General features: G+C 36.9%; 2 protein-coding genes across 2 annotated transcripts; one reads left to right on the top strand and one right to left on the bottom strand.

Annotated features, from left to right (window-relative positions):
• The first annotated feature begins 1,982 nt into the window (after window positions 1–1,982).
• Window positions 1,983–8,884, top strand: LOC112910913 (polyubiquitin-like). The gene is made up of 2 exons (XM_025987229.2): window positions 1,983–1,998; window positions 8,562–8,884. The coding sequence occupies exons 1-2, from the start codon at window positions 1,983–1,985 to the stop codon at window positions 8,882–8,884; spliced, it is 339 nt and encodes a 112-aa protein (XP_025843014.2).
• Window positions 8,885–13,073: 4,189 nt separating this feature from the next.
• LOC112910852 (olfactory receptor 56A1) lies at window positions 13,074–14,018 on the bottom strand. Its single transcript, XM_025987162.2, has one exon. The coding sequence runs from the start codon at window positions 14,016–14,018 to the stop codon at window positions 13,074–13,076; it is 945 nt and encodes a 314-aa protein (XP_025842947.2).
• Window positions 14,019–18,924: the final 4,906 nt, after the last annotated feature.

Genomic DNA, 18,924 nt, shown 5'->3' with positions numbered 1-18,924 from the left:
TTCTTCATCCCTCTGTGCTATTCTGCTCTACTCTGTCTCCTACTTCCTTCATCCATATGCTCAATTACCATCTCCATGTTGATGATTACTAAATTATATCTTTTGTCTAAACCTCCTTAAATGCCTACTTGACATATCAACTTGGATTTTTCAAAGATATCCAAAACACACCAGGTTTAAAATTAACCTACTATTTGTCTGCCAAGCCTGGTTTTCTAGCATCTCCTATCTCAGTGAATAGCATGTATATCTGGACTATTCCACAAGTCAAGGGCTAGAGACCATCTTGAACATATCCTTCACCTGTACCACCTATTAAAAACCCACAACCAAAACCTGTCAAATTTTCCTTTTAATTAGCTCTTGAGTCCACTTACTTCTCTATCACCACTATCACCAGCCAAGACTACAGTACTATTATCTCTTGGGTGAAATTTACTGAAATTGCCTCTTACTGCATTCTAGATTTCATTATAAAACCATTCTCTACTTTGAAATTAGAGAGGGATCCCTGGGTGGCGCAGCAGTTTGGCGCCTGCCTTTGGCCCAGGGTGCGATCCTGGAGACCCGGGATCGAGTACCATGTCGGGCTCCCAGTGCATGGAGCCTGCTTCTCCCTCTGCCTGTGTCTCTGCCTCTCTCTCTCTCTCTCTCTGTGACTATCATAAATAAATAAAAATTTTTAAAAAAAGAAATTAGAGAAATTTTTAAAATATTAAAACATGATCTTGCCACTCATCTGATTAAAATATGCCATTGGCTTCTCGTTCTTAATAGGCATAAAAACAAAATTCTGAACAGAATTTAACTTTATTAGATCACAAGTTTCTGAGAGAAGAAACCATGTTTGTTGGTGTTTTTCATCACTATAAGTACAGTGTATAGGTAGATTCCTTTATAGGTGGCTCATAGTTAATTGAACAAATTACTTAATAAATGAATGAATGAATACTAAGTCATATATCATTTGCATCTTTCTCCATTTTCCAGCCTCATCTGATACCTTTCTTTCTCTCACTCCCAGAGCTCCAGTCACACTGTCCTTTTTTCAGATCTTCAAATACAATATGCACTTTCTCTTCCCTCTTCTCTTAGAAGACTACGCATCCCATACTTTTATTTACACTTCCACATCCAGTTACTTTCTATTCATCCTTTACATCTCAGTTCAAATATTCCCTTCTCTGCATGGTTTTCTCTAATCCTCTCCAGACAATATACAGATATCCTATTTTATGTTCTCATAGCATTTTATCACACCATCACAGTTTATATGTGAGTAATAATTTGGTTATGCTCCTTCCCTCATGTCCAGTTAGACATTTCATGCCATGATAGGAGGAACTATGCTCACTAACTGGTACAGTGCTGGCATTAAGAGGTACCCAACAATATTTATAGAATAAATTAACTGTTTTATGAGCAGAGTGATAGAGAAGGACAAAATAAAATTTTCTAAATCAGCCTGAGGAGAAAAGGAAGCCTTTCTAAAGTTATCAACACCTTAGCTGAGTTTTGACGGAGGTGGAAGACATACATGCACAAAACTGTAGGTAGTATATTTCAGATATATGAAATGGGTTATGTAAAAGCATGGAAATTAGTTGGAGAAAAAGTTCATAGGGAAACTCTATGATATATTCAATTTGACTGGAGCCATGAGGGTGGGGAGTTGAAAGAGCAAAAAAAGAAATTAAAAACAAAGAGAAAGCCAGATCAGGAAGGACCTTTTCTATGCTAAGGATTTTAGAATTAATTTAATATATAAAGAGAAGACAGAAATATTTTCATTAGGGGAGAGAGGTGACTAGGTATGGGTTATAGGAAGAGGATGCACTGCCACTGATGATTTGAGTAAGGAGAGACAGCAAAAGCCAAAAGAATGGAAACTGCAATTGCCCAGATGAGAAGTGTTGTCCAAACAAAGTCTGAGCACTGAGGATGGACAGAAGCAGCATATTCTGGTGGTAATGTAGACAGCTATGAAAGATACAGGAGGTGAGAAGCCCAGAATTTTCTGGCTTGGATAAATAGAATCACCAAGGTGATCACAGGAGAATTAATAGGTTTAGTGTGTATATGTCAAGACTGAGGTGTTTACACTCTACATAGAGATTTATCTTAGACTGTTGGAAATGAGGAGTTTGAACAAATTTGAAGGATTCTGGTTTAAGATATAAATTCAGAAAGCATTAGCACATAGCTGAAGTATTTGGAATAGCATAGGGCTGATATGCTAGAAAATAACAACACCAAAGGGTGGAAAAAGAAAAAAAGAGACATAAATGGATGGCTTCCATTTATGAAGGAAAGTAACATAACTGAAGTTCATTGAGAAAGTAATTTATTATTATTACTATTATTTACTCTTTAACACTTAACACATAGATTTTGGACTTCTTTGTCTCACTCCACCCTCCTGTGAAATATCTGAAGACAGACAAAGTCCACTTTTCCACTCATACATACCAACATTCTCTAACATCCCACAGATTCTTAATAAAAATCTATTGAAAAGATTTTTGAATTATTGGGCCTTGGTGTTTTATGTTGTTGGAAAATCCCAAGGAGGGAAAGGGAGACAAGAGAGTTAGCCAGAATTTCAGTGTGCTGAAGAGGACACTGAGAAAGAGAGAGAAAAAGTCCTGATCAATATGTGTGTAGTGTCACTGAGGGGGCAGGCCACAAATCCATGGTAGAACTTGGGTGCTTCTTCATGCCACTGTTTATAGGTGCTCCTCAAGAACCTATTCCTCGGTTAATGGTAAAACCCCGGGCTCGGTCTCTGGCTTAAGAAATCTTTTGCTTTTGCCCTAATTAATACAACACAAAACATTCTTATTTTTTGCTCCTAACATGTCCATTAGAATTTTCTTGAATTTCCTCCAGTTTGGTCATTACCACATTATCCATACAAAACCTATCTCCTTGCACCAGTCTTTCCTCTCCTTCTTGACCCTTATCCTCCCTATATCCTATTTTCTCATCCTGGTCAAATATTCTTATTAGCACTTTGTCCTCTTTTAGCATTGTTTAACATAATCTTCATATCTGTTTATGCTTCTTCTCAAAGTTTACTCACTGATCAATTCTCCTATGTATCTGCTTCTGTTCTTCACATATTGCTCATTAACTTTTGGAAAAGTGAAATCTCTATTGCTCAAAACTTATCAAGTCCAGGACACTTGTCTTCAGCCACCCAGTGTTACCACTTCAGATCAGAGTCTATTAAGCTCCAATTCTTCACTGCTTAACATTGGAGAATGGGACAGAGGGAGGAAGTGAGAAATCTGGAATAGGAGAGAAGGAAAAAGGAACAGATTCATAGATATCCTGAAAGGTAGAAGTACACATTGAACATAAGTCAGTGATGTGGTATATGGAGTAAACATCGATTTAGGACTTTAAAACTAGACTGACAGTATTAGCTACAATATACCAAGTGTCTAGTATGTACCAGGCATTCTTTTAAGTGATATATATATATAATTTAAATATAAATATTAAATTATAAAAATGTAAATTAACTATAAATATATTTTGTACACATACAATCTCAAGAGCTAAGTAGATGAGAATCTTTCTCAAACCTATTCTGGTTATTTCACCTGGAGTATCCTGTCTAATTCAGTACACTATGTATTAAATCATATAAGTTACAGGATGATAAAAAGCAAAGGGCATAATCATTACAAATTATAGATGTGTGACCTGCCAAAAACAACTTCAAAATATAGGAATGGCTGTCTTGGGGAAAAGGGCAAGACTAGGACCATCAGAGAGATATAACAGAAAAATTGAGCCCAATTGAATATGAGAGAGAGCTTTCTATCAATCTAAAGGAAGTTATATCTCTCCAGTTTAAACTGCTCTACTGGGACAAAGTTGGGAGGCAGCTTCTTCATCATCATTTTTTTCTGAATCTCCATGCAAGGCAATCTCCATGACATACTAAACTCGGCATCCCTACATCCTCTAACCCATTGTCGAATTTATAGATCTCCTTCCTTTCCTGATCAGACAAGATGAAGTCCAATTCTCTACATGCACTAGATCTAACCAAGCTAGGAAATAGAATCCTCTTTTAGAAAGGCAGAGGAAAGAAAGGAAAACTAAGATGTTTCTTACAGAGGTGCTTAGGATTTCTAAATGCTAATACATCCAGAGCCACTATATCTCCCACCTCCTCATTGTCTTTTCTTCCTGTTATTTGGAGGCTGCCTATTAGAAAAGGTCCCTGCCTGTCTCGTCACTCTTCCCATCTAGATCCAATTCAGTCTGTGCTATCTACCCACCCTTGGCCCCAGAACTTACAGAAGATGTCAAAGGATGAGTCTTTAAATGATATATCAGCTGTATTGGTAATCATGCTGGGACTTTGCTAAATAAATCTGAAGAGTTTTATGAACTCCTATTCCTCTCCTACCCTCCCTTTTTTGGACCCAGATGGGAAATGGTCGCTTGGAAAAGAGACTTAGGAGATGATGATCTGAGTCCTTTGGGAACTGTCTTATTATGCTTCTGCAAGTAGGAAGTTGGGATGTGAAGAATGGAGTGGTTTAAAACTAAGGTAAAAATTTGCCAGAAGCCAGGAGCCAATGATCTGGTGCACAAACCTGACATGGTCAAATATGTAGGAAAAGAGAATATAGAGAAATCCCTTTTGTTATAATAATTTTAAAGTTTTGAGCGAACTTTCTGAGTGACCTACAGTAGTTAAGTTCTTTTACATTTTTTCTCATTGAATCATCTCCCTTAGATAGGAATGAGCAACTCTTTGAAGTAGGAACTATTATCCTCACTATGTAGGAAATAAATAGAAAGATGAAGCTTTGCCCAAACTCACCACAGCTAGCCTACATTCACAGCCACGTCAATCCAATTCCAATGTCTGTTTTCTAAATGACACTTCTCTATACTAACAAATGTGACCATAGGTATTGATATCCTAAACAAAATTCTAGCAAGTCAAGGTTAGCAAACTGTTAACATTTTTTAATTGACAAATATATTTATCTTTTGAAGAATGCAGAGTTCGGGATCCCTGGGTGGCGCAGTGGTTTGGCGCTTGCCTTTGGCCCAGGGCGCGATCCTGGAGACCCGGGATCGAATCCCACATCAGGCTCCCGGTGCATGGAGCCTGCTTCTCCCTCTGCCTGTGTCTCTGCCTCTCTCTCTCTCTCTCTCTGTGACTATCATAAATAAATAAAAATTAAAAAAAAAATTTTGAAGAATGCAGAGTTCAATACAAGGAAATTGTCAACTTAACACATCAAGATTGCAGATAAGATCATGAGAATAAAACCATTCAAATCATAAGAAGGTTTAAATACTAGCTCTGGCACTTTCTATTTGTGTGATTCATCCATTAGACAAATACCAACTACCACTTATGCCCCACAAACTGTATTGGGCACTGTATACAATGCTGAATAAAGCAAACACAGCTCCTAACCTCACCAAGAGCTCATTCTAATTATGTCGTTGTTAACAGAAAATAGGCATCTCTAAATGTACTTCTTTGAATAATTTCTAAGATATATTGTTTAGCAAAGAAGCAGCAAAAACAGTGCACAGAACAACATAATTTTAATGCTATGCAAAGAATACATATAAAAAAGTGTATATATAAATACATATGTTATCATATATTTTATTATATATAATTAAATTACCTCTAGAAGAATATATAAGAAACCTGTAAGAATAGTTGCTTCTGGAAAAGAAAACTGTGCTTGGCAGTATAGAATAGAATGGTATCTTAGAGATTGCTGGTTATTTACCCAATGCCCCCATTCTTAACAAAAAACATAATTTTATTGGGGTACCATCTATAATGCCAAAATACTATACCTCTCAGATTCTGAATGTTAGTAGATGTCATTTGGTGGGGTTTTTAGGAAGACTCTTCAACATGAACTAACTCAATTGAGAAATGAAGGCCGTTAGCCCACACTCCTTCCTCATGGATTGAGGATTGATACCTGAATTTCTAGTTTAAACTATCAGCAACTTTGAGGATAAAAGTCAGTTTCTAAGTATGATAAAGAAGAAAGCGAGAAACTAGTGAAGGTCTGGTTTCAGCCTTGGATGCCCACTTCTGAAATGCTTCTACGTGAAAGGAAAAGAATTTTTTAATTTGTTGGTCACCATATTTGGAGTTTCTATTATATGCAGTCAGATATACACTTACTGAAACAGAGAACGAATTACTTTTACTGAATACCTTTTTTAATCTTCAAAATTTGGAACCATGTACCTATATTATTTTTTAATTAAAATTTTTTTTAATATTCTTTCGAGGACTCCCGGGTAACTCAGTGATTGAACATCTGCCTTCAGCTCGGGGTGTGATTCTGGGATCTGGGATTGAGTCCCTCATTGGGCTCCTTGCAGGGAGCCTACTTCTCCCTCTGCCTATCTCTCTCTCTCTCTCTCTCTCTCATTAATAAATAAATCTTTAATTTAAAAGAAGTATTCTTTTGGTAAAAACAGTAAAAATATAAAACAGCTAAATGCTGAAAGTTTTGGTAATTATAAAAAAGAAAATATACAAAATCCTAACTCTGGGAAATGAACAAGGGATAGCGGAAGGGGAGGTGGGTGGGGGGATGGGGTGACTGGGTGACAGGCACTGAGGGGGAGCACTTGATGGAATGAGCTCTGGGCGTTATACTATATGTTGGCAAATCGAACTCCAGTAAAAAAATATACAAAAAAATAAAATAAAATAACATATAAAAATTTAAAAAAATAAAAATCCTATCATATACCATCATAGAGCATTACTATGGGAGTATCAGTTTAGGTAAGGCAGATCAAAAAGGTCTTAAAGAGAGGTATGAATAGGAAGACAAAGGTAGAAACAGGACAGGCAAGAAGGCTATTATCTGGTCCAGGCAAGAGATGGTGGTGGCATGGACTAGATTGGTGGCAGAGGAAAAGACTTTAAATAAACAAATTTTGGGAGAATAGTCAAGTCAACATAATTATGAATTAGAAATGAGAAATGAAGTATTCAATGTAAAAATCAAATATGAATCTTAGGAGTCTATCTTGGGCAACTTGGCAAATATAGGCTCATTTACTGTCATGACATCACACATTAGGATTTCTGGGTATTATTGAGAGTACATCTGAAATTTGTGATAATAAATTTAATGTGAAATCAGTAAGTTTATTTACAGGATTTTTTTCCTAGTGAATTTCAATCTTTTACAGAGGAGACAAATATTTAGATTTAAACAAATTTGGGGTTTTTCAAGCAACTACAATGGGGAAGAGAAGAAAGGAGGCTAGATTATTTCCCAAAGTGTAATTAAATGATGGGCTATAGAATCTAAGGCTAGACAAAAAATAAAGTCAGGACAAGGAAGGATGAACGATAGTATGAAGGGGATTCAGCCAATGGCCTATAACACAAGATATCCAACAATTGTGATGTACCAAGCACAGTTGAAAATTTGAGCCTGAAGGCAGAATGTATAAAGTAGATGTTTCAAGTCTATCTGTTAGAGGTGGACCAACACAAAAATGAAATAAATCAAAATTGGAGATTTAAACAAAAAAAAAAGTTGTTTTGAGTACAGGCTAAACTAAGTACTCAAATTTCATTTTCCCAGCAATAAGACTCCACCAAAAAATAAATGTATATACATAAATAATTTATAATTATAAGAGAAGATATACACAGTATAATTACCTAAGGATACATCTAGAGGAGCTTAGGAAAGACTTAGACTTCAGGCAAAGAATATGTTCAAGAGAGAAATAGTCTGAGCTATGTATTTCTAGCTCATAGTATTCTCATGGATTTTAGACAATTTAGTTAGGTAATAAATAATTTATTTAATTTTCCTGTTGTCTCATCTAATACACCTGTAAACATAATTCACCTGGACCTATATATTAGAAAAGGAGCAGAAACTTACTCTCCTGTGCCCTTTATAAATTTTTTGGGATCCATGTAATTGTAGCAATCTGGAGCTTCCTGCTGCTTTATATTGCATAGGAGGATTGAGTCCATCTGAAATAGATACAATAAGGGAAACAAAGAGATAACCACTCAGCTGGCAAGCAGGCATACATGAGCTGTTTCTGTGGGAATCCAGCAACACAGTTCTATTCACTTGTGCTGGGAAGTCCATGCAAAGATAGGACCAGAACAGACTGATGGCTAAAACCGAAATCCAAAGTGATGCTACAATTAAGCCAATAAATAGTGAAAAATCTTCTTTGTGGTTCCCACTTCTCCCGCACTTATTTTTTACTGTTTCTCCACAAGTTCCTAACTGGTGACCTTTAAATGCATCCCTGAATTCACTGACTTCTTACATTTGTTTTCTACTTACATAAACTGATTGTTTTTCTCCCCAATCCAATACTCATTCTTTGAATGCTCGCTTGTTTTTCTCCCCAATCCAATACTCATTCTTTGAATGCTCGCTCTGAACAGTACAGCCCACCAATGGCAGCTCATAATTTTTCCTCTGATTATGAAATAATACACTGACATTCAAACATTCCAATTATATAATATTGTATATCATTTATCTTTGCAGGCAAGCAGCTGGAAGATGGCTGCACCCTTTCTTATTACAACATCCAGAAAGAATCAACTCTGCACCTGGTCCTGCGCCTGAGAGATGGTATGCAGATCTTCGTGAAGACCCTGACCAGCAAGACCATCATCCTGGAGGTGGAGCCCAGTGACACCATCGAAAATGTGAAGGCCAAGATCCAGGATAAAGAGGGCATCCCCCCTGACCAGCAGAGGCTCATCTTTGCAGGCAAGCAGCTGGAAGATGGCCACACTCTTTCTGATTACAACATCCAGAAAGAGTCAACTCTCTACCTGGTTCTCCGTCTGAGGGGTGGCTGTTAATTCTTCTATCTTGAATTCTTAGTGCCCAGTGATGGCATGGCTCTGCACTCTAGCTAGCTATTTGCCCCAATTTAAGTTTAGAAATTACCAGTTTCAGTAAGAGCTGAATCACTGGTTTTCTCAATAGCTGTTCAAAATTTAATTAAAGTTTTGTTGCATGATAAAAAAAAAAAATCATTTAAAGTGCAGCAAAATGTCACCCATTAGAAATAATTGTATAAGCAATCTGTTGTATATTTTTCATCTGTCCTTCTAAGTATATTAAAATTATATACATGTAAATATAATATCCCATATCAGTTTAACTTACATACATGAGCCTGTTATAAACTCCATTATATCCTATACCTTTGCACTAGGCACAGCCATTAGATATATAATGAGTCTGTAGTATGTTTTATTATCTGGTAAGGTGTGACAAATCTTTTTAAAAACTCTCTTCTATTTGGTGAAACTATAACCTTACATATATACTTTACATTTTAGAATAACTGCACCAAAAATCCTCTGAAAACCTTTGCTGTAATGTTTCTTGAAATTGCATTGACTGTATGAATTAATATGAGGAGAACAGACCTTTTTAAAATGCTCTTGTGTCCTTTCCATGGACATGGTTTATCTCTACATTTAATCAGGTCTTCATTTAAATACTTTAAGCATAATTTAAAACAGTATCCTTAAAGGTTTTGTGTATTTATTATGATTCCAATTTCTACATACTAATGAGTTTTATATTACTATAAATAGTATGTTAATTTCTATTGTTTTCAGATGATTTTTGTTGGTATAAAGAAAACTATTGATTTTTTCAAGTTTATTTTATCTGAACATTTTATTGAACATATAACTAATTCTAAAACCCTGTTTATTATGTTTACTAAGTATATCACATAAAAAATGATAATTTAACCATTTCTACTTTGATCCTTAAAACTTTTCTTTCTTCCTTGACTTACTGTGTTGGTCAGGACTTCCTCTTTCACAATGAACAGTAACAATGATGAGGGCAGGGCATTCATCTGTGTTCTTCTAGAGGCATAGCCTTTACCAAAAGGGAGCTATCTCCTCCAAGGTTTTGCTCTCTTCCTGGGGCAATCTCGTCCAAAGAAGTTGATGAGAGGAAAGGGTCTGTCTGACACACATGTCTCAACTTAGACAATTATGAAAAGCCATCCAGAGATCCCTACATAATTATATGAATGTTGTTTTTGTTTTTTGTTTTTGTTTTTGCAGTTTCCAAACATGCATGCACCCATCTGCTGAATACTTTAGGGGGCCCTCTGTAGATCTTTGGAATTCTCTTTCTATGCAGTTCTCTGTCCTCTAAAACTCTACCCTGTGAACTCTGACTACCTTGGCCTTCCCTGATTCCCATGTCCTCCTCCTCAGTACAGGAAGGCTGCCAGGCTACACCTAAATTCACCCTTCCTTCAACATGGCTTAGAATCTCTCTCCAATAAGTTATAACAACCTTTCTCTAGTAAACATGACTCATTTATTTTCTTTCCTATCTCTTGGGGATCATTGTTCTCCATTGTTTCAGCTCCAGTATCCTCAGAACGATTATTTTGTGTATTTTTCCAATGCCTTGTTGTTGTTTTGTTGAGAGGATAAATCTAGTCCTTGCTGCTCATCTTGACAAGCTCAAGTTCCTCTTGAGTATGTATAATCATACTGGACAAGCAGAGGAAAGCACCGTCTAACTTCTGACTCCTTCCTGGGCTCAGGGTTGGATATGTGACTACATAAGCCCCCTACCCTCCCCACGAATCAGGAGACTGTTTTACTAAAGCTGAAGCCTTAGTATATTAGGAGGACTAAAATGAAATGCACCCTGAGGGAACCTGAGTTCACAGTGATTTGGGTACTTCAAAATTTGCCTAAGGAATTTGGAGAAAATGGGTTTTAGGACTGGAGGAAGGACAGGAGTGTACAGAAACAGAAAATCACATGAGCTGTGACTAATACAGGACCTTAAAGATTAACAATGGTACTTAGATTTAATTTTAACAGAAGATTCTATGAAAATGTTCTTCCCTGTGTGTGGAGACAATAGGATGTATACTCAGAATTAATATGAGCATCTTAGTAAAAACCATGTAACTAGGAATCTTTTTTTCACAGGGTTAATTAAGCAAGGACAGCTGCATGACCAGGCCACTAGGTTAATTATGTTTGGTTCTAGGGAACCCAGCCACTATCTTTACTCATAAGAAGAGAACCTGATGCCAACATTCCTTGAATAACCAAAGACTGGAGATAACAAAATCCACACAAGTATCAGCATGAAAATATAGTCATCTTTCTCTCCCTCTCACACAACCAACAATTGGTTGGTTCCTTAAATAAACTTCTCTAAAATACTTTTAACCACTTTTTCAAACCTTTATACTTAAAGGAATCAAGCAGCTCTCCAACTCTCCACCTTTCATCAAGTTTTTTTTAATACTCTAATGACATATAGTACGTTCCTTTATATCCAATATTTGCAATTTACCAGTCAAGAGATACTACAAAAACAAGCAAAATTGTATTTGTTGAAACCAAGAAATTAGTACTCTCTACATTTAAAATGCCTTTTAAGGGACACCTGGGTGGCTCAGCAGTTGAGTGTGTCTGCCTTCAGCTCAGGGCCTGATCTCAGGCTCCAGGATCAAATCCCACATCAGACTCTTTGCGAGGATCCTGATTCTCCCTCTGCCTGTGTCTCTGCCTCTCTCTTTCTCTGTCTCTCATGAATAAATAATTAAAATCTTATAAAATAGTAAAATAAAATAAAATAAAATAAAATAATAAAATAAAATAAAATACCTTTTAAGAATTTTGGAATCTACTCACCAGAATCAGTGTTTAAGGATCTCTTAACAGAGTGGCTCTTGCTTTCACCCTATGGAATTTTGTAAATAAAAATTATGTCTGACCTTTGAGTAATGTTATTGGATGAGCCTGAAACCTAAATTCCCTATACTCATGTAAATAATGACAGCACTCCCTACCAACTACAATAATATATTACATATGTTTCCTAACCCATTTTCACCAGATTGTAACTTACAGAATTTTAATAATATGCTATACTTATATTCTTTTCATTTAAGGCTCTTGGGTACAGTTCTATACCACATGGGACATAGTTTTGAGTAAGTAGGATGTCCTCTATACTACCGCTTCAGTTTTACCATTTCTCACATTCTGGTCTTCGCATTCCTACTTCTACCTCCACTTCGGTCCTCAGTGTCTTGGCCTTTCCATAAACAGTTTGAAGGTATGTGAGGATTCTGCTGGACATAAATTGATATTATTATGAAAATTATGCTTTTATAATGAAATTTTGAACAGTCGTGATCAGAAAAACCTTGTGACTTTTCTGAGTTACAAGTCTCTGCTTAGTTCTTCCTGACTCTGAAGGGGGACAGTCCAGAAGGATGCCTATTGGCAGCAGCAGCTTCTGAAAATGACACAGAGGGGAGCCTGGGTGATTTAGTCCATTAAGCATCTGACTTGTTTTCGGCTCAGATCGTGATCTTAGGGTTGTGAGATCAAATCCAACATCAGGCTCCATGCTGAGCAGGGAACCTGCTTAAGATTCTCTCTTTCCCTCTTTCCCTCTCCCTCTGCCTGCCCCATCCTCTCCTTCTCCAAAAAAAGAAAAAAAAATAAAAAAGAAAAAAAAGAAAAGAAAAAAGAAAAGAAAAGAAAAGAAAAGAAAAGAAAAGAAAAGAAAAGAAAAGAAGAGAAGAGAAACAACACAGAAATCATGGCCTAAATGGCAGAGCTAGAGCTTCAATTGTGATGTCTCTGGAGTCAGATAATCTGTACTTGAATTGATGCCTCACCACTCACCAAGTGAGACCTTGTCAATATTTCTCCATAAATTTTTATTTTCTAATGTATACAATGAGACAATAACAATGAGAACTGTGATGAAGATGCAATAATTTAAAAATATAAATGTCTACATACAAAGTTAGGTATTAAGAAGGTTAATTACCTGAATAGGCAAATGAATTTTGTCTGGGTACTAAGAGATCCACAGTAATTCCTGATACTAAAGGGACAGAACGCAAATAGGAAATATTCACTATCCAAGCATTATTTTACTGTCAGAAATAAAAAATCCCTGATCTCAGGGAATGAGAAACAAAGGAAATTGTAACAGATGTTTCAATAGAGGTGCTCTTCTATGTATTTAAAGCCCGCATCGCAATAACTTCTGACACCCCTGCTTTAACTCTTTGGTTCGAAACCCATATACAATAGGGTTCAAGGCAGGAGGTATGAGGTGATGAAGGACATTGAGCAAGATGGGGATGTCCATGGGGACACTCTTTCTGGCCACATTTGTCAACACAACAACCAGCAGGATGGTGCTGAAGAACAGGATGAGGATGAAGTGAGAGCCACATGTGCTCAGAGCTTTGGCAGCAGCCCCCTCACCCTTGAACCTAAGCACAGCTCTTAGGATAAAGGTGTAGGAGAGGAAGATGAGGATGAAATCTGAGCCCAGTAAAGTCCAAACAGCCACAAATTGGTAGATTCTGTTAAGGGTGAAATTGTCACAGGATAGCCTGGACACAGACAAGTTGGCACAGATGCAGTTCTCAATGACATTTTTCCCACAATAATGGAGCTGGGCGGTGAGAATGGGTACAGGTGAAAGCAGCAAAGCATTCCGAATCACAATGAAAACACTAGCTTTGGCCACAAATTGGTCAGTGATGATGGATGGATACCTCAGTGGGTGGCAGATGGCCACATAGCGGTCATAGGCCATGACCATGAATGTGCAGGACTCCATGGGGAGGAAACTGTTCATGATGAACATCTGGAGGAAGCAGGCAGAGAAGCTGATGGACCTCAGATCAAACCAGAAGATGGCCAGGACCTTGGGGATGACAGTGAGGCAGAGCACAATGTCCAGCAGGGAGAGGAGGCTGAGCAGGTAGTACATGGGCTCATGCAGAGAGGCCTCCAGCCGGATAGTGATCAAGAGGGTGGTGTTGGCCCCCATGGCCAGGAGGAAGAGGAGGCTGAGGGGCAGGGACAGCCAGTGCTGCCAACTCTGGTAGTTAGGAAAGCAGATGAGGAGGAATTCGGAGACTGGAGCAGTAGAGTAGTTGCTGGGTGATGTCATGAGATAAATCTTAAACTGAGGAGATCTCACCTGGGTTTATATACAGTGAGACACAGAAAACAAAGCTGTCAAAATGCTAACACTTACTCATCCAGAAAACTGTTGAGTATAGAAGAATAATCCCAAATGAAACCAAAGTTCAATGTATATGAATAGGGAGGGGACTTAGCAAACTATTTCTGAAGTTAATTCAGAAAAACAAATAAGACAGACTATCACAAAGTTTAGCAGGAAAATGAGAAAAATACCTCATTAAAACATATTGTAAAGCTACAAAAAATTTTCCAAGTGCGACAGAAAAGTGATACTGATAAAGCAAATTTACCAATTATAGATCCCACAGTTCAAAAATGTTTACTAGTAAAAATAAATAAATAAATAAAAATGTTTACTAGTTACAGAGAATTCATAAAAAAGAATTCATAAAAGTCATATTTAACTGTAGGATCTTTTCAGTGAATATTGCTGGTACGATTTGCTAGTGGTAAGTTAGTTTTCCTGTTTTTATCACACATCAAAGTCAATTTGAGATGGAAAAATTTATGATATACACCCAACCCTATGATAAATTATAAATAATTAAACATTGATTAAACATAAAGAAGGTCCCATAAAATCCCCTACCATTCTAACTGTAATAACCCTTATCATTCTTACTACAAACACAACTTATCCTGGACATGCTTAATTCAAGCCTGCATAAATATAGTTCAATATTCCTATAGAAAGTTATGCTCAAAAGCATAATAATGTTTAGCATTTATAACCACTAACTTCAAATGAGTGCTTTGAAGCAAGTCCATTAAAATAACCTCTGGTTTATTTGCTCACTCATTGCAAGTAATTTTTTACATTTTCTAAATTCTTTTTAAATGGTAAATCTATCCTCTCCTCTCTCAGAAGATGACCTCCCCTACAGCATCACAAAGACAGCAGAGGCTACCAGACACAAGTTCCTCAATATCCATGATACACTCATAAACTCATCAATACCTATACCTTGCTCTTCTCTTTCCATCTATCCAACTCAGAGAAAGATCTATGCTTCTTCCTAATTACAATCCTCCCTCCTTTCATAGTGTCTATCCACCCTGATTATCTTAGGAACTTTGACTTTTTAATTATCCATTCCATTTCCTGTGTAGTCAATCTCTTCATAGATCCACAGATATTCAAAATGCTGAAGTCTCTCATGTTAAAAATTAATAAAAAAAATTAATAAATTTTTATATCTATCCCACATCCCCATTTGTTGTAAAGGTCATGTTTTAGTTTTGGATAAAGATTCCAAATCTCTCTTATTCCTCTTTCTTTAACAACCAAACTTAAGGAACCAGAAGAGACAAAGGACATTTGTTTGTCAAATTGCTAATTCTGTTATTTTGTGTATTGTATAGAATGTGCATCTTGTTTTGCTGCTTTCTTTTTAGTGTATGCTGTTTGTTCTGTAGCCTACTATTAACGATAGCCAAAACATTAATGATAATTTTGAAAAAGATCACTAGACTGGAAGGCAAGACTCATAGATTATAGTTACAGGTCAGCGATTGTTTATTCATGGCCAGATACTGGGTGAATCCAACTGCCTCCCCTGTAAGACACAGTGCCTAACATCTTTAAATGTTTGCAATTCTGTTGTATTTAAATCTTAACATCACTCTATTGATGAATCAAGTTCTTTTAAAAGATACTGTCTGTTTTGGAATACAGTATGAAAACCTTTTGAAGGCTATAAACACAAGATTCCTCTCATTTGCAAATCTCTAAAGCCAGTTTTATGTTCCTGGAAACTTGTTTTCTTCTTTATGATACTCCTATTTCTACTGAATATAATAAAAATAACAATAAAAAATTAAAAAATAAAAATAAATAAAAAGAGGTGACTGCTGGCTTCAATAGTTATCTGAGAAATGATCGCTGTATAAATAAATGCCTCTGGAATGGCTCTAAAGATGTAGAAAAAGGAGCATCTTTTGAGAGACAGAGAGAGAGAGAAAGAGAGGCAGAGACATAGGCAGAAGGAGAAGCAGGTTCCCTGCAAAGAACCAGATGTGGGACTCGATCCTGAGACCCCAGGATCATGCTCTGAGCTAGAGGCAGGCGCTCAACCACTGAGCCACCTAGGCGTCCCTAGACTGAATAGTTCTATAGAAGAGGAGAGGTTAGGAATTCTTAAATTCTCCCACCTCTTCTGGATTAAATGACTGAATTTCACAAGACAGGCTGTGAAAATATTTGATGTATGTTGTAGAGGCAGAGATGGTGGATCCAATTTGATAGGTTGAATTTATAGAGTTTGTAAGCTATCAAGATGTCCCTGAGTCTGACTTCTACAGAAAAGAATTTGAATTCACTTGAAAGCCTGGAGTTAAAGGAAGAGAAACGAAAATCACCAGCACATAGGATATAGTTCAAAGCACTATTATGTTTATTTCTCACCCCGTACTCCTTATCTTTTCCTACCTATTCTGCCATCCGTGAAAGGTCCCTTCCTCGGCTCTTTGTTCTTTTTCCTGCCCCATAGGTGCAGCCCCTGTGTATAAATAAGTTTCATAAATCCCAGTCCATTATCCATCAAAAAAGGGGGTGGGAATACAAAGGAATAGATACAGAGCAAAAGGGCCGGATGCCCAGATATATCGCCAGGTGGAAGTTTAGACATGAATATAAGCTGAAGTTTTGACATATTCAGTTAATAAGAATTACTAGAAATTGACCCTCTAATATAAACACTGGAGTACACCCGTAGATATTGGGTGTCCAGAGTAATGTCCACAGCAGCAGTGTCCATAATAGCCAAACTATGGAAAGAGCCCATATGTCCAAATAAAGCAAAACACAATCAGAGAGGGAGACAAACCATAAGAGACTCTTAGTCATAGGGATCAAATTGAGGGTCGCCAGAGGGGAGGGACATGGGGGGATGGGGTAACTAGGTGAAGGGCATTAAGAAGGGCACATGATGGAATGAGCACTGGGTATTATATAAGAGTGATGAATCACTGACCTCTACCTCTGAAACCAATAGTCCATTATATGTTAATTAATTTAATTTAATTTAATTTTAATTTAAAGAAACTGACTCTCTACTAAAGGAAGTAACAAAAAAAAAGGAAGTAACAGTGATCAGACGGAAGGTGATTATTCTTCTATTCCACTTTGCTTTGGTTCAACCATGCTTAGAATAGTGTCCAGTTCAGTGTACCTTGATTTCAGGAACATTTTTGAAATTTTACTATCTAGAATAAGGTATCCAGGATAAAAAGATCCTCAAGAAATTACGATGAGAAACAATTTAAGAAAGTGAAGATATTTTACCTAAGTGTTGCCTCTCAAATATATGACTTTCAAAAGGAAGACATAAAAACTAGGACCACTGGGAGGAAATCAAGAGAGATCTGTTTATGTTGAATATGAATCCTGTATAATAATCAGAGGAAATTTGCTCTCTTGTTAACACTACTCTGCTCAAACATGATGGTGGAAGGCAATAACCAAATTTCTTCACCAGCTTTTTCCCTGACACTCATGGACCTGGGTGCCCAATGTCATATCAAAACTCCCAACACAGTCTCTGTCCCAGAACTATACTTCCACTCACTCAAACCCCTAGACTACTCTTTTGGGCAGGCCAGAAGTATTTCAATCATGTACTTGCATGAAATTCCCAGCCATATAAAATACAGGATCCCTTGTATTCAATGATAGATAGGGAAATGCTGAGACTCTAGACCATTCTCTTTTGAATGTTCATGCATCCAGTACCACCACCTAAAGCCGCCTTCTTGTAACATGGGAGCCAATATAAGAATGAGGAGAACGTTTTCTGTTCTTAATCTTCTGGCAATTCAGCTGCTGTGGCCCAGCACAACATGGCTTTCTTGCCTTAGCCCTGAAACTCACCAGTGATGCAATAGATGGAGTCTTGCTTAAGGAATCAGATGCCTGCATCTAGTAACCAGAACCAGAGCTGCTTCCTTGGCTCTGATGAAAAAAAATCTAGAGGTTTTTATGATCTGCAGAAAATTCCTCACACTGTCCTACTTCCTTCCCCATGCCATCTGGGAACAGTCCTAGTTTGGGTTACTGAGCCCCTGGGACTGATAAACTAGGTCTCTTGGGAACCTGCATCTCACCTTATGTTATGGTACTACTGGGTGCCAGTAGTTGCTATGTGAGGGACAGGATTTAAAAATTAGAGAGGGAGACAAACCATGAGAGACTAAGTCTGGGAAACAAAGGGTTGCAGAAGGGGAGGTGAGTGGGGGGATGGAGTAGCTGGGTGATAGGCACTGAGGAGGGCACTTGATGGGATGAGCACTGAGTGTTATACTACATGTGGCCAAATTGAATTTAAATTTAAAAAATTAAGCATACATAAAAATAATAATAAAAAATAAAACTGATTTCAAATTCAAATCTATATCTATCTGCTTGACTCCACAGATCATCCTTCTAAACATAACACTTTCAACATCCTGAAATGTTATATTGAACCTTTCTAGAATTTCTTAATGAAACTATATTATTTCCTGTTTTTTATATTATCCTGAATTCAACTCTGCTATTTGATATCTGCATGGATGTGGGCAACTAATGTACCCTATGTAAGTCTCAGTCATTCAATAAACATTTACTTATTATTATCAACCATATAGCCAACACTAGAATAGTCACAGAGATAAAAAGGTGAATAAAGTAGTTAAGGTCATTGCCCTTACTAAGATCCCTTTATAGTTTTCATATAACATTATAATATTAGTAGCTTCCCATTGTTCATTAAATAAAACTAGCTTTCTTAATATAAATCACTGCTAGAGTTATGAGAAATTTTTTGTTTGTTCATCTCTTGTAAATAAGCAAGAATATAGAAAGCGTCTATACATGTAACTGTTATTCTTTTAAA

This window comes from Vulpes vulpes, chromosome 11 (assembly GCF_048418805.1).
Source record: "Vulpes vulpes isolate BD-2025 chromosome 11, VulVul3, whole genome shotgun sequence".
NCBI lineage: Eukaryota > Metazoa > Chordata > Mammalia > Carnivora > Canidae > Vulpes > Vulpes vulpes.
Note: the sequence above shows the minus strand (reverse complement) of the source record. Positions and strands in the feature narration are given on the sequence as shown.